At 33.7% G+C, this 13,554-nt stretch overlaps 4 protein-coding genes and 1 long non-coding RNA gene across 6 annotated transcripts; 3 read left to right on the plus strand and 2 right to left on the minus strand.

The window, feature by feature from the left end:
- Positions 1–786: 786 nt before the first annotated feature.
- LOC105839994 (smoothelin-like protein 2) lies at positions 787–1,804 on the plus strand. Its single transcript, XM_012686677.1, has 5 exons — positions 787–802; positions 852–927; positions 1,130–1,253; positions 1,401–1,552; positions 1,681–1,804. Exons 1-5 carry the CDS (start codon positions 787–789, stop codon positions 1,802–1,804), a joined length of 492 nt encoding a protein of 163 aa, XP_012542131.1.
- A 1,998-nt stretch (positions 1,805–3,802) lies between these two features.
- On the minus strand, positions 3,803–4,434 carry LOC118644309. Its single transcript, XR_004962114.1, has 3 exons — positions 4,182–4,434; positions 4,006–4,105; positions 3,803–3,923 (listed from the first exon to the last, which is right to left on the minus strand). It is a non-coding gene; the product is annotated as an uncharacterized LOC118644309 (long non-coding RNA).
- An 11-nt stretch (positions 4,435–4,445) lies between these two features.
- On the plus strand, positions 4,446–6,451 carry LOC105840008 (transcription elongation factor SPT4). The gene is made up of 4 exons (XM_012686708.3): positions 4,446–4,664; positions 4,795–4,901; positions 5,370–5,425; positions 6,112–6,451. Exons 1-4 carry the CDS (start codon positions 4,602–4,604, stop codon positions 6,228–6,230), a joined length of 345 nt encoding a protein of 114 aa, XP_012542162.1. The 5' UTR covers positions 4,446–4,601; the 3' UTR covers positions 6,231–6,451.
- LOC105840006 (synergin gamma) lies at positions 5,894–10,014 on the minus strand. 2 transcript variants are annotated; one of them, XM_012686706.3, is made up of 6 exons: positions 8,481–10,013; positions 7,995–8,373; positions 7,740–7,903; positions 7,512–7,653; positions 7,026–7,168; positions 5,894–6,871 (listed from the first exon to the last, which is right to left on the minus strand). In XM_012686706.3, the coding sequence occupies exons 1-6, from the start codon at positions 9,639–9,641 to the stop codon at positions 6,653–6,655; spliced, it is 2,208 nt and encodes a 735-aa protein (XP_012542160.1). In that variant the 5' UTR covers positions 9,642–10,013; the 3' UTR covers positions 5,894–6,652. The 2 variants fall into 2 exon arrangements, with proteins under 2 accessions (XP_012542160.1, XP_012542161.1); XM_012686707.3 differs by lacking the exon at positions 7,740–7,903 and having other exon boundaries at positions 8,059–8,373; positions 8,481–10,014.
- An 887-nt stretch (positions 10,015–10,901) lies between these two features.
- On the plus strand, positions 10,902–11,573 carry LOC105839995 (protein mago nashi homolog). The gene has a single exon (XM_012686678.3). The coding sequence runs from the start codon at positions 11,050–11,052 to the stop codon at positions 11,488–11,490; it is 441 nt and encodes a 146-aa protein (XP_012542132.1). The 5' UTR covers positions 10,902–11,049; the 3' UTR covers positions 11,491–11,573.
- The last annotated feature ends 1,981 nt before the right edge of the window (positions 11,574–13,554 follow it).

Raw genomic sequence — 13,554 nt, forward strand, 5'->3', positions numbered from 1 at the left:
AATTTCCAGTTTCTAATTTCTCTTTGGTATTTTATTTAAAATCGTTATTTGATTCTGCAAATTTGTATGAAAAATGTAACTAGTCCTTAAAAATTAAAGTAAAGAAATAAAAGTTCTCTATTGACAAGAAAAGATATAGGTTGAATAGTGCAGTCAACAGATCGGAAAGATTTTTCTGAGATAAACACAAAGATAAACTTTCTTAAATGTTTCTTATTTTATTGATCCTTATAAATTACGTAAAAAAATTCGATTTTCTAAATTCGTCGTCTGATCGGCAAATCTACCCATGCTTGTACACTTCGTGATGTCCTCGTGCAAATGCGTTTGTGTGTATATGTATACACGCGGCACAGACATACTTTTTCAAGTATGCTCGTGCATGACGGTGCGGTGGCGTCGTTCAATGAATTTAGCCACTTTACAATCGAACTCAATTTGAAGTGCTCTTTTTTTTTTTACGTAAATTTGTCACATCTCCCAACCGAGAATTACTAAGAGATACTTAGACAATTAATATTTGTACAGACACATGTATGTTTTTTTTCGTGATACGCCATATCCTATTCTTTTTCATACTAAACTGTCATTGAATTTGTTTGTAAGACAACTAATGCATGTCGCTGCGGGCACGCGACGAGATGTGAGAGATGAACGATTCTGCTAGATCCAGATTTTCTAATAATTCGCACCTCTGACGCCTTTGTGACCAAGAATCAGTTATAGACACTTAAAATAGATATAGAGGCATTAACATTCCAGTCGGATTTTAGTATGCATCTCGACATGAGTCTAACATACCGTGCGCTTTTGAGCATTCGTAGCTTTACAGCGCCTTATTTGTTTTTCAGCCCCGAAAAAGCCGTTGTCACCATTTGCCAAATTTCGTCAGCTCGATAGGCAAAACAGCGCCAGTTTGTCGCCGAGGTGAGAAAATAAAAATAAAAACTGCATGATATATAATTAATGATTACAGCGATTGCTTTAACGTAACAAAAATCGGAAAGGGAAAGTTTTGATTGATAGCGCAAAAAAGAATGCCAACGTTTTATATGCTAATTTACATCATGTTTTTAATTTACACACATTAAACGATTTTCACTTTTTTTTTTTCTAATTTGTTCATTAGCCCCCTAAAATCGCCGGGAACGGAATTTCGGTTCAAATTTACCGAACCAACTGTGCGAGATAACGCTGCGCAAATTAAAGAGCGATTATTGGCATGGTGCCGCTCGAAAACCAAAGAGTACGAGGTAAGTGTGCATCGTGTGTTGTGTAAAATAATATTGACCTGACACTGGCGAACTCTTACGACACCCTAGTGTCCATCACGAGAAAGGGCGCTGCAATTAATGAGTTATTGAATTACGTATATAAAAACGTCCACACCTCTATTTCAGAATGTACAGCTTGATAACTTCTCGACTAGCTGGAACAACGGTTTAGCATTCTGCGCATTGATTCACCACTTCAGACCGGACGCTTTCGATTACAATTCTCTTCGTCCGGAGAATCGCAGGAAAAACTTCGAACTTGCTTTTACGAAGGCCGAGTAAGGGTTCTGAACTTTTTGCTTCGTATCGAGATATTGACCGTTCTTGTTTTTGAGAATCTGTCAGCTCTTCTTTTCCTTTTTCTTTTTTGGTTATTCGTATATTCAACAATTCTCCTCTCTTGCAGCGAAGTCGCTGGAATCGCGCCGTTACTTGACGTCGAGGACATGGTGATGATGCAACGGCCGGATTGGAAGTGCGTCTTCACATATGTTCAGTCCATCTATCGTCGCTTCAAGGATGAAGACTAGTCGCTAGTTTAAAATGCAAGCAGCAGCAACATAATTCCACTTTACGCCAAGACATATAACATGACCGCTACTCGTAGAACAAAATTTTTTTAAGTTCATATGTAGCCGAAAAAACGACAGCCTTCTTTTTTTTATATTATGCAGTCAGATTAGCGTTTTTATGGCCACATGTGAATCAAATCTGATAGTAAGCGTAGATTTCACATAGACAATGTATTACAATAATGATGATTATGATGATGATAAAGATGATGATGGTGATGATGAACGGCAATGCTGAGCCACTGAAATTAGTCTCACGACCGCGTGAGAAGCTATGCATTCGTATATGTCTTATATATTTTTATATCTTGCATATTTTCCTGGCACGCAAGCCTTACTAACGTGTAACTACTTTCTATCGATGCAGCGATTATAATTTCTATGAAAATACATAATATCTGTGTAAACAAAACGCACATAGAATTGCTGCAAAGTGATGTGAGCGTCGATATTATAAAACTAATAAAAATGCCTTGAGAGTACCAAAGAAATTTCTCAAATAAATATGTGATACAAGAATTTTGAAGTTGTTATTTTCCCATAATTATAAGTTTTGGGACTGTAGTAATGCAATATATATAATATATGCTAGCGTATAAAATCTTAATTCTGATTTGTATTATTTGTTAATAGTCTTATGTTTTAAAATCATTCGTTGCAATACGAAGAGAATCACAGTTATTACATTCATCAAATTTGAATTAATTAAAAGTCCATAAAAGAAAATTATGATTGCAACTATTCTGAAGGTATAAACAAATTCTGCAGATATTGCAATTACAACTCAGTTAATAAGAGATAAAATAATATTATTATATTGTAATAAGATATATAAAATACGTACTTTAACAAAAAAGCATAACAAATACGCTCTTAGTCCATATTATTTTCAATAATTCTTTATTAAACTTTATTAGATTTTATTAAACTATCTATTTGTTCTAAGATATCTACATAAAGTTTATTTAATTTTGATTTTAAAGAAGCTATAACGTTATAAAATTCATCTTCAGACTTTTGTTTAAGTTTTAAACTATTTATTGTTTGTTGATTCTTTTGTTTGTACTCTTTTAATGACGCTTTTAAATATTTTATAGTATCATCTTTGTCATCTTGAAAATGTTGTGAATTGACAGATGTAGAACGATTAACTTTTAAAGGTAAATTTGCAGAAAAATTTATGGAAAAAGTACAAAAGTATTGTCAAAAAGTTCTTCATTTAATTCTGTAGTACAGTATTCTTGAATTTCATTTAAAAATAATTATACATTATTGGCAAAATTTTCAAATTAATAATAAAGATTCCATAAATAAAATTAAATAATTATGTAAAAATTATATAATCAGTCATCTAGTAAAGGTTCTTTTTTAATTAATTCTTTGATATATTTATTGAGAATTATTTGTTCATTAGCCAACATAAAAATATTTTTCTCTTAATTGAATTTCTAATTCTCTATATTTAGTTTTTTGTGCAATGAGCATCACTTAAAAATGTTTCTAAATTTGAAAATTGATCATTCATAAAAGAAAATAATGAATTCAAATATTTCTGCTTTTCAACATTTTCCTGTTTGTAAGTGCCGAGAAAACATCAGCCTAAAAAAGAAACTTTTAATAAAGCTCAATTCGTATCAAGTCAAGAATATTATAAAATTTTATCCAAAGTTCTGTTTATATTCTCTTTTTTAAAATGTAAAGAATAAACTGATGCAGATTTTTTTAGATAATATTTTCTAAACCAATATTTTTCAACCATAATTTTCTTTTACTTATCTATATCTTTTGGTAATCTGTTGACAAAAAATATTTATACATAATATTTGATATTTAAATTTCATTAAAACATGTTTAATCTTTTTTTTAAGTGAACGTTTTCTACTGCTAAAATATTTGTATTAACATATTATGTTTTAATCTTTTTTTTAAGTAAACGTTTTCTGCTGCTAAAATATTTGTATTAACATATTTATACGTTTTAATCTTTTTTTTAAGTGATCTGCTGCTAAAATATTTGTATTCTTATACTCATCTTCATGAACTTTTTCATATCTATCAAAATCAATCCTTTTTCTTTCTACAACAGAAATATATAAATATATAAACATAATTATTGACGTAGAATTATTGTTGGTAAGAGTTAAAACGTTATTATTCACGTTGAAGTTGTCGCTTGTTGATGTGAAAGAAGTGTTATTGTTATTTTTTATTGAACTTGTCAAAGCTTCATGTATTGATTTTTGTAAGGATGTTACAGTCCTAAAATAAATATTAGAAATAAATGTTATAATGTTACTAGAATATAATTATCAGTTATCACTATTTTTATACTTACTGGCGATATTTCAATGTATCGTTCAAAAAAATAGACACAAAATGCACAAAAATGCGTCGTAAAAGTCACCCGACGGACCATGCAGGGTATGCTTTGCCACTTTTAAATGTGTGTCCGTTCCTTTTCCGTTCCGAGACAGTTCTGTACATGGGGATCCAGTTCATCAAAAAACGGAACGGAATTGAAACGGAATTACTCCGATTGGTCAATCCCTCTCCATATTTTCATTCCGTTTCTATTCCGTTCCGTTAATTCTTCTCCATCGGGATGCACACTAACCTTATCCATCTGTGCGTTGCGAAGAGACATTTGTGATAATTTTGATTTTAAAATAGTTCGAACTTATTTTCTCGTTGGTATCATAATTACGAGAAAGTTATATAATTTAACGTGTACATTGTGTGTATAACAGTAGTATCGATGGAAACTGTGCCGAAAGATTTACGTGGACTAAGAGCGTGTTTGGTGTGCTCTTTGGTTAAGGTGCGTATTTTATAAATCTTATCACAATACATAGTATTAATTTTATCTCTTAATTAGACTGTAATTGTAATACCTGCAGAACATTTGTTTATATTTTTATAATAATTGCAATCATGATTTTATTTTACAGACTTTTGACCAATTCGAGTTTGATGGATGTGACAATTGTGATGATTTTCTTCGTATGAAGAATAATAAAGATAATGTTTTTGATTGTACGAGTTCCAACTTTGATGGGTAATATGCAGCAATACAATTGCCTATAAAAATAATTTAACATTATCAGCTTTTTACATCTATAAAAGTTATTAATCCTATAATGCTATTGTTACTAAATGATATTTATAATCTAATGATATTTAGTTATTTTTTAATAATATAAAATATTTATAATCTAGACGTTTAGACACACAAATAATTTAATTATTAACTTGAAAAGAAGGAATAAGCACACTATAAAATTCAATTTTCTGGTTGCACGTCAAATTTGCATATGATAGCAATCTAGGAATAAAAATATGTATAATGTACTTTAAAAGACTAATTATATTAAATCTAATTCAACTCTTTAATTTTAACAAATCAGAAAATTTACAATGTTAAGTTGACAAATCATTTTATTAAATTTGTAAAAAAATTGTATTAAAAAAAAATAAATGATCTTGTTGCTATATATTTATATAGTATACTTGTTTTATTTTCTAGAATGATTGCTGTAATGAGTCCAGAAGATAGCTGGGTATGCAAGTGGCAAAGAATAAGTAAGTAGAGCTCGATCTTACCATTTCCCATTAACTTGATCGGCAGGTTAAATTTAAGATTAACCAATTACAAAACTTAAAATTCATTATATTTTTTCTTATTTATTTCTATAAATTATACTTTATAAAATATATCTTAAATTAATTTTTTTATTTAAAAACGTTAAAAAGTATTAATTTGAGATGATCAGTTTTAAATTTCGCAGTTTAGCAATTCATATATTTAGTTGAAGTTAATAAGACTAGTCTTGGTAGTCTTTGATACACTAGTACTGTTGAATTATCCTTTTTTAAATTATCATCAATACATAGTTGCCATTTTTTATTGTAATTTTATTTTATAAAAACAATTTTTTTTTTTAATTGCGTAGTATAAATTTTATATATATATGGATAAGTTTTTTATACTATTTATAAATTTATATAATACACATGTTGATATATTTTAATAAATATATTTATTTGATATTTTTTCAATTTTAAACGTATAATACATTTATACAGACATATTATTACTCTTACAAATACCAATATGTATTTATCTAGGAACATATTTATGTGCGTATATATACTATAAAGATTTGTTTAAGCAAAATGCTGTTCAAATTTCTTCAGAATTAAAATTGTATCTCAGTCTAATTACAAGTCGATAATGATCAATGTTGATTTGGAGATTCTACTTTCAGATCGATTTTGTAAAGGCGTCTACGCCATATCAGTATCAGGACGATTACCTGCTGGCGTAATCAGAGAAATGAAGAGCAGAGGAATAGTATATAGGCCGCGCGATACGAGTCAACGTTAATTATTTAAGAGATCTTTTTCTAAGATGTACATATTAAATTTTTCTTAATACTGCATTATAAATGCATTATAAATAGACCAGTCGAAATACAATCATTGTTCATTTTTGTTAAGCTAAGTATATACAAATATTCCTGCACGGCCAATTTAATGTAATATCGCATGTCTATTATTAACAATCTCTAAAAAGTACAAGTTTAATAAATAATTTATATTATTAAATCTGTGTACCTTGTTTATATACATATGTGTGACTTTACTAGATTAAATGCAAATTGTTGCAGAATTTCACTTTTAAAAATTATTTTTAGTATGAATTCCTATGCATTACGTTAATAAGATCTGAACAGTATATTTTTAATTTGAATTTGGAAACACTTTCTGTGTTTGCGCGCGCGCGCACGCATACGTGCAAATCAGCACTTAAATGTGACTTCCTGGACATATAGTCGATTGACAAAATAAAGAATACCGCATCACCGGCAATTGATTGTTTACGCAATTGAGCCACAAATTTGCGCATGTTACATGATAATTATTATCGTTATACACAACTCGGCCACTCGTAATAACTGTTAAGCACAGGGAACAAGACACACAATCTCCCTGATGCAATGGCCAAGCTGGTAGTTCAGTGACGATCTGAAATGCATTAATACAAATGTGTTTTAAAAGCTTTGCATAAAAATAACTATTAAAGAAAAATGTATACAGGTAAAAATATATATAGTAAAAATATTAACAAATATTAATTGACATATCAAAATAATTAATAATTTATTCGAGCAATACTAACTGGTATGTTTGCATAAAATGGTTCCATTTCAGCCCAGATCCGATCAATGTCCATTAAAAGATCATCAAATCCAATAATGTTTATATCCAATTCTTTGTATGAAAAATTAACACGTCTACAAACAGCTGCAACTTCAGCTAATTCTAGCGAAGACGAAATAGATATTATAACTTTATTACACATATTGAATAACAGTGATATATAGCCTTGATTAAAAGTATGAAGCTACCTATTTTTTCATCTATTTTGAATTCTTTTACTTGTATTTTTCTATTTATTATCGGGATTATAAACAAATCAAAAAATCTATACAAATTTATAGTAATACGTTTCTTGAAACAGTGTAATTTCCTATTAATAAAAAATTATACAGATAAAAAAATTCCATATAAATAAAAAATGTGATGTTTAATATTTTTGGCCAAGACTGTACATAGGATACGTTAAATTTTTTAATATAAAATATATTCTTCAAAAAACACCTACGGCAAAGAAAGTTGTATCCCTGGTCTGAATTTAAAACTTCCTGCAAAACCAATTCTGATGTGATATTAGTAAATATATTGGCTGCAACTTGTAATAGTAAAACACAACTTTCCATATATTGCTTCCACTCCCAATACACAGTCTGAAACAAAAAAGTGCTTGATAAAACATGTCACACAAATATTCTGAATCTTAACACTTTCTGACTGAATTCAAATGCACGTGTACCTGCTGTGGAGCTTCTATAATTTGATCTTCCTCTATGTTAGAAGGCAAAAATGATTTAAGATCTAAGCTAGGCACAGATCCAGAACGTGGCAGTGCTTCGGATGTACCGCTAATCAATTCTATACTATTTATGGAAATAGCATCCTCTTTTTGAACATTCTTTCCTAAGAAACAATATATATGCTACTAGATTCTCTCAAGCGAAAATGACACTGATAAGCAAAAAAAAAATAAAAACGTAGTGAGAGCACTAACCTGTTCCTACCAATTGCACTTCAATTCCGTCATCAAGTTTTAAATTGTTAAACGAATCAGACACCTCAGATACAAAGTTTAGATCTGCTATGTTACTGTTATCAGCATTAGCGTGCGTTTTGAACTCAAAATCCGCAAACATATCGCTAAAACTTTCAATGTCCAAAGCGTCTGACGTCGAGGGATTAGCGGGTGATTGCTCCGCCGACATAAACTCCCCGAACTCGTCAGCCGACTGATTATTGAAAGTCAAATCTAAGCTCGCGTCGCTCGTAATAACAGGCGCTTCCTGAACCAATTCGCGCAACGCGCTGTACTTGTCCTCGACTTGTTGCAAACTCATTAAGTCTTGCTGAACAGAATTAGAAACTTCTACAGCCTACAGAACATAAATTTGTACATCAGCAAAAATTACATTGGACGTTAAACTTGTGCAACAGAGAGGCAGATACTAGCTACATAATTAACAAACTTGCGGTTAATTACCTTCGATGCTAATTCCACTCTAGGCAATACCTCTTTATCGCTGCCGCCGATTGGCTCCGGCGTACCCGCCAAATTGTTAAAACCGTCGCTGTAATCCTTCGGCGTGTCGTTATTTCTGATTACCGTGTCCTTGAGTATCACGGTCTTAGACTGATTCTTTATTCCGCACTTAGGAAACAGGTCGGACGTGGACTCCAGGATGGACTGATCCTTGCTCTGATAGGGTAAGCTCGTAGGTGCGGACGTGCGAATCTGTGCGTTAATGTGCACGGGCGGTTTTGTTGTGGCAGCGGTTTTCTTGATTCTGTCGACCGTTTTCTTTACACCTAGATTGTGATTAGCGAGTCTACTGCCGATCGCGGAACCCTGCTTGCTGTCCCAGATCGGGATGGCGGAGACGCTCGGGATCGGGGCGCTTTGAAACTCCGTAAACTCGTCACAGGATTCGTCCAGAGACGACGACACGACAGACGGAACGTCAGCGGGTTGAGCACGTGGATTTTGTCTTGCTTCTCTAAACAGATTATTGGCATTATTACTTCCAGTCGCACCAGACATCTGCTGAATCTTGCCGTCAAAGCAGGACAATTTTCCGACAAGCGTACCGCCGAGGAAGGGTACGCCTGTATCAGGCACTGCGTTTACTTGGGTTCTGACTTTCGCTTTTCCCTTAATCTCAGGAATGTATTTCCCTTCCGCAACCATGTCGTTGCTCTCCTCGTGATAATGAGGTTTCGGTGCGTTTGCCTGCGCAGCAGGCTGCAGATTCATCAGGCAATCAATGTTCAGGTAGGGCGTTGGTGGAAAGGGGAGTAAGTGCAAGATATCAAGACTGTTGAAGGTGTAGGATGTCTGGGCTGCCGCCACGAGAGCCAGGACCACGTACAGTTCCTGCTCGGTCAGCTGCCCAGCGTACTTCTGATTGGCCAGGCTCCATATGTGACCGAGCACCTCCGTAGGCAGATGGCTGGTGAGCAACAGTGGAAACACCTTGTTGGTGTCGACGAGCAGCTCGGCCTGCATGCCGTTCGACCTGACCCGGTCCTCCCGCACCGCCTCCCATACCATCTTGTAGACCGGCGGCAGGGTGGTCGAGTTGGTCCACAGCCAACTTGGCAGCTGGTTCAGCTTCCTGTTCGCATGGCTCTTGTTCATGTTCATCCCGCTTGACAGGATCGGAGGACGGCGCGAGTTTCTACAGCTACGACGAACGTCGCCTGCGAATTATGTGAACTCGTCGAGCAGCATGAGCTCGTCGTTCGAACTGCTAACTGCTTGATACATACATCGATATCATTGGCATTACGAAGAGGAAGTCGAGCTTATCGCTGATCTCTCCCTAATGTTGGCCGCACAAACTTCCGAAACTCGCAATACAAACATTACTCTTGTGCCACATGATGGTGCTTTTACCGTGCGACGAAATACAAAACACGCTCGTCCTTACGTCAACTAACGAGAGTGACGTCGATCTCGTTACAATTACAAGTGACACCATTCGCCATCAGTCTGCTGTCACCTGATTGCACTTGCTCCTTTTTCAATCCAGAGTACTAAACTTTGTTGGAGTCGCTTTTGTTTTACGTGCACTTTCTGCACTCGAGATTTCTCGCGGTCTTTCTTCCTCCGACGATGGATATCATTTCGCATAATTAAGTTAAAAAAAATTGTTTTGTTTTCTTTTTTATTACTTGAAAATTATTCTTTACAGTTTTGAGAATATAAAACCAAAAGAATTAATGTAAATGTAAAAAAATAACGAAATTATAAGCAATAATGTTAATTCAAAATTACTGTTAAATTAATAGCAACAATAACTTTTAAAATAACTAAAAATTTCTTTGTAATTCTGCCACTTAAATTAAGTTAATCAGAATTTAGTCATTAAGTCATTCTGAATTATGTTCATTTCCATCAATAGACTAAGGCTGAAATCACATGGTGCGGAATAGAGCTGCGGAATAGAACGTGCGTCATAGAAGCAGCCAATCAGAGCTTTGCCGCATCAACGCATTCTAATGCGGCAAAGCTCTGAGTGGCTGCTTCTATGACGCACGTTCTATTCCGCAGCTCTATTCCGCACCATGTGATTTCAGCCTAAGGATGCGTTCAGGGAGACGCTATTAGCGCTATCAGCATCAGTTTATCCTTGTTCTACTTTTAATGAGTAATGAAGATGGACTGATGCTGGTAGCGCTAACAGCGTCTCCCCGAACGCACCCTAATTTTAATCTAATTGGTTTTATTTTTTTTAGTTTTAAAAATAAGAAAAAATGTTAATTTTTCAAAAAATTTATTAAAATTTTATCAAATTTATTCTAAATACATCATTATACTTTATTGCTGATAATATTCCTGTGATAATTAATCGCGTTTCAGTGGACAAATTAAAACTGATTCAAATTCGCTACATGAGAAAACGGCTTAATGTTTGCAAATGGCGGGCACTATTGGCGATCGCTAAAGACCTATTGTAACCTTATTAGAAACACACTCCCAAACACAATCAGTTTTACATTTAATCGCTACTGATCGTAATTGTCAAGTGATAAACTCGACGGCAGCGAGGATGTCGGCGGACTTTTATATACGCTATTACGTCGGCCACAAAGGCAAGTTCGGACACGAGTTTCTGGAATTCGAGTTCCGGCCGGACGGCAAGCTGCGGTACGCTAACAACTCCAACTACAAGAACGACACGATGATACGCAAAGAGGCGTACGTGCACCAGTGCGTGATGGAGGAGCTCAAGCGCATTATCCAGGACTCTGAGATCATGCAGGAGGACGACTCACTCTGGCCGCCGCCGGATCGAGTTGGTCGCCAAGAGCTGGAGATCGTCATCGGTGACGAACACATATCGTTCACCACCTCCAAGACTGGTTCTCTGCTGGACGTGAATCAGTCGCGAGACCCGGAAGGACTGCGATGTTTCTACTATCTTGTGCAGGATCTCAAATGCTTGGTGTTCTCTCTAATAGGACTACACTTCAAGATCAAGCCCATATAAATCTGTGTCTAAAGACTTCTCTGTAATCCCCTTCTTCTACTGCGCTTCTTTATTTTAATAAAATATAGATATTTGTACTTGAATCTGTACTTCTCTTACGAAACTTCCTCTCTCCCCCCTTCGTTCAAGGAACTTGATCGAGAATAGTTACAAACATTGAATTACGCTTGTCTTTTTTATTATGAATTACAATAGGCCTGTTTATAGCACTGCTACACTGGTACAATAACAATGCACCGGTGAAAAAGAACAAGTGCAATAATTTATTGCATCAGCCAAAAAAAAACAGGCCAATTGTTAGAGAATAAAAGAGAATTTCTCTGACTTCTCTGAGAACTCAATCTTTTTTCGGACTCTGATGTATATTGACACAAAATTTTTGAACGTTGCTGATACAATTGACCGCGTTTTGTATTCATCATTATAATATTGATATATTGTTTATTTTTGCATTTCAACATTTGGATTTTTTTACAAATAATCATCTCTAACAACAAGCATAATAGGCTGCTCAGGGACGAACAGGGACGAAGCAGAGAAGAGAGACCTAACCTAATCCGGGAAAAACGATTGACATACGTCATCGGTACATTCACAGTATTCACACACTCGACATACGTTTACACACATTCGCACGTGAAACAATTGTTGGATCGACAAGTATGTATCTTGACATATATATGTTATATACATACAAGTAATGAATGTGATTAAAACAAAAGAATGACGATTGCAGGTGTATGACTTCAGCTACAGTAATAATTACTTCATATGATTTGCCGTTACTATTTAGATCACTTGTCTACGGTTCCTAACCTCGTGACAATTTTTTGCTCGTTACAAACAGAGGAAAAAAGAATTTAAAACGTTTAATTGGAAATTTAAGCAAATTCATCAAGAAAAGCTGGTAAAGTTATTTAATCTGAAAGAGTTTAAAATTTAGAAAAAAAAACTCAAAACAATTCTTGTTTTCAAAAAGAGTTCATCTTTCTCTAAAAAATTCATTTCTTTAAATTTTTTAGCGAGTGCAATGAATTTTATATGTAAATATTCTTTTGTACAATATTTCGTTAATCGTGCAATTTTAATTGCAGATACAAGATGTCAACCGATGTACAAGATATGCTGGACAACGAGGACATCGGAATTCCAGAGGAATTCGAGGATCGTGTAGTCACAGACTCGGTTCACGAGAGATTTCAACAGATACGTGTCCGTTGCGATGACTGCAATCGAGACATTCTAGCAAACAGGTCTTCCATAAAGAAGCACTTTGACGATTCGCATCCCTCGGACAGACACTGCTGCTACTGCAAAGGCAAAGTGTTTGTGTATCGAAAAATCACGATAGTAGACAATGAGGAATCATCACAAAGATTTGTATATCATCAATGCAAGCATAATGAACAGCATGAAACAAATGCGTCAAAGGCATTACCTACATAATGCCAATACTCTTCTGTAATTTCTAAATAAGAGCTTTAAATTTGATAATATTTATTAATACATTCTAATATTATGCAAATTTTTAACTTGTCTGCCATTGCGTGAATTATTGATGATTTTTGTGTTTATTATATTTGTCGGATAAAATGTATTTTTAAATAGTTATAAAAACTACAAAAATAACTATTACAAAATTATTTAAAATTACAAAAATAAACATTAAAATTATAAGGTATTATCTAGTATTAATATTGTATCACAATTATACATGCATATCAGAAGTTATTTTGCAATTACGTTTTTTTTATAACACAAAATATGAAATGCACGAGTGAAAACTTCAAAATAAATCTTGATGATTCACGCGGTACAGAATGTGTTAATAGAAATAGATGTAGGAAATCGTGACAGCTATAAATTCTTAGTAATGAAGATGTATGTATGATACTTAGTAATTGAAAATTGAGTCTACTAGACAAAACAAATTAGAGATTTTTAGTTGTATAAGAAATTATTTAAAATCAAAAGATACTGATTGGTTGATAAATATTATATACGTACACAATCGATTCTTTCTATCAATCGATAGATACTCGGTGATAAAAAACATTTAGTCTT

This window comes from Monomorium pharaonis, chromosome 2 (assembly GCF_013373865.1).
Source record: "Monomorium pharaonis isolate MP-MQ-018 chromosome 2, ASM1337386v2, whole genome shotgun sequence".
NCBI lineage: Eukaryota > Metazoa > Arthropoda > Insecta > Hymenoptera > Formicidae > Monomorium > Monomorium pharaonis.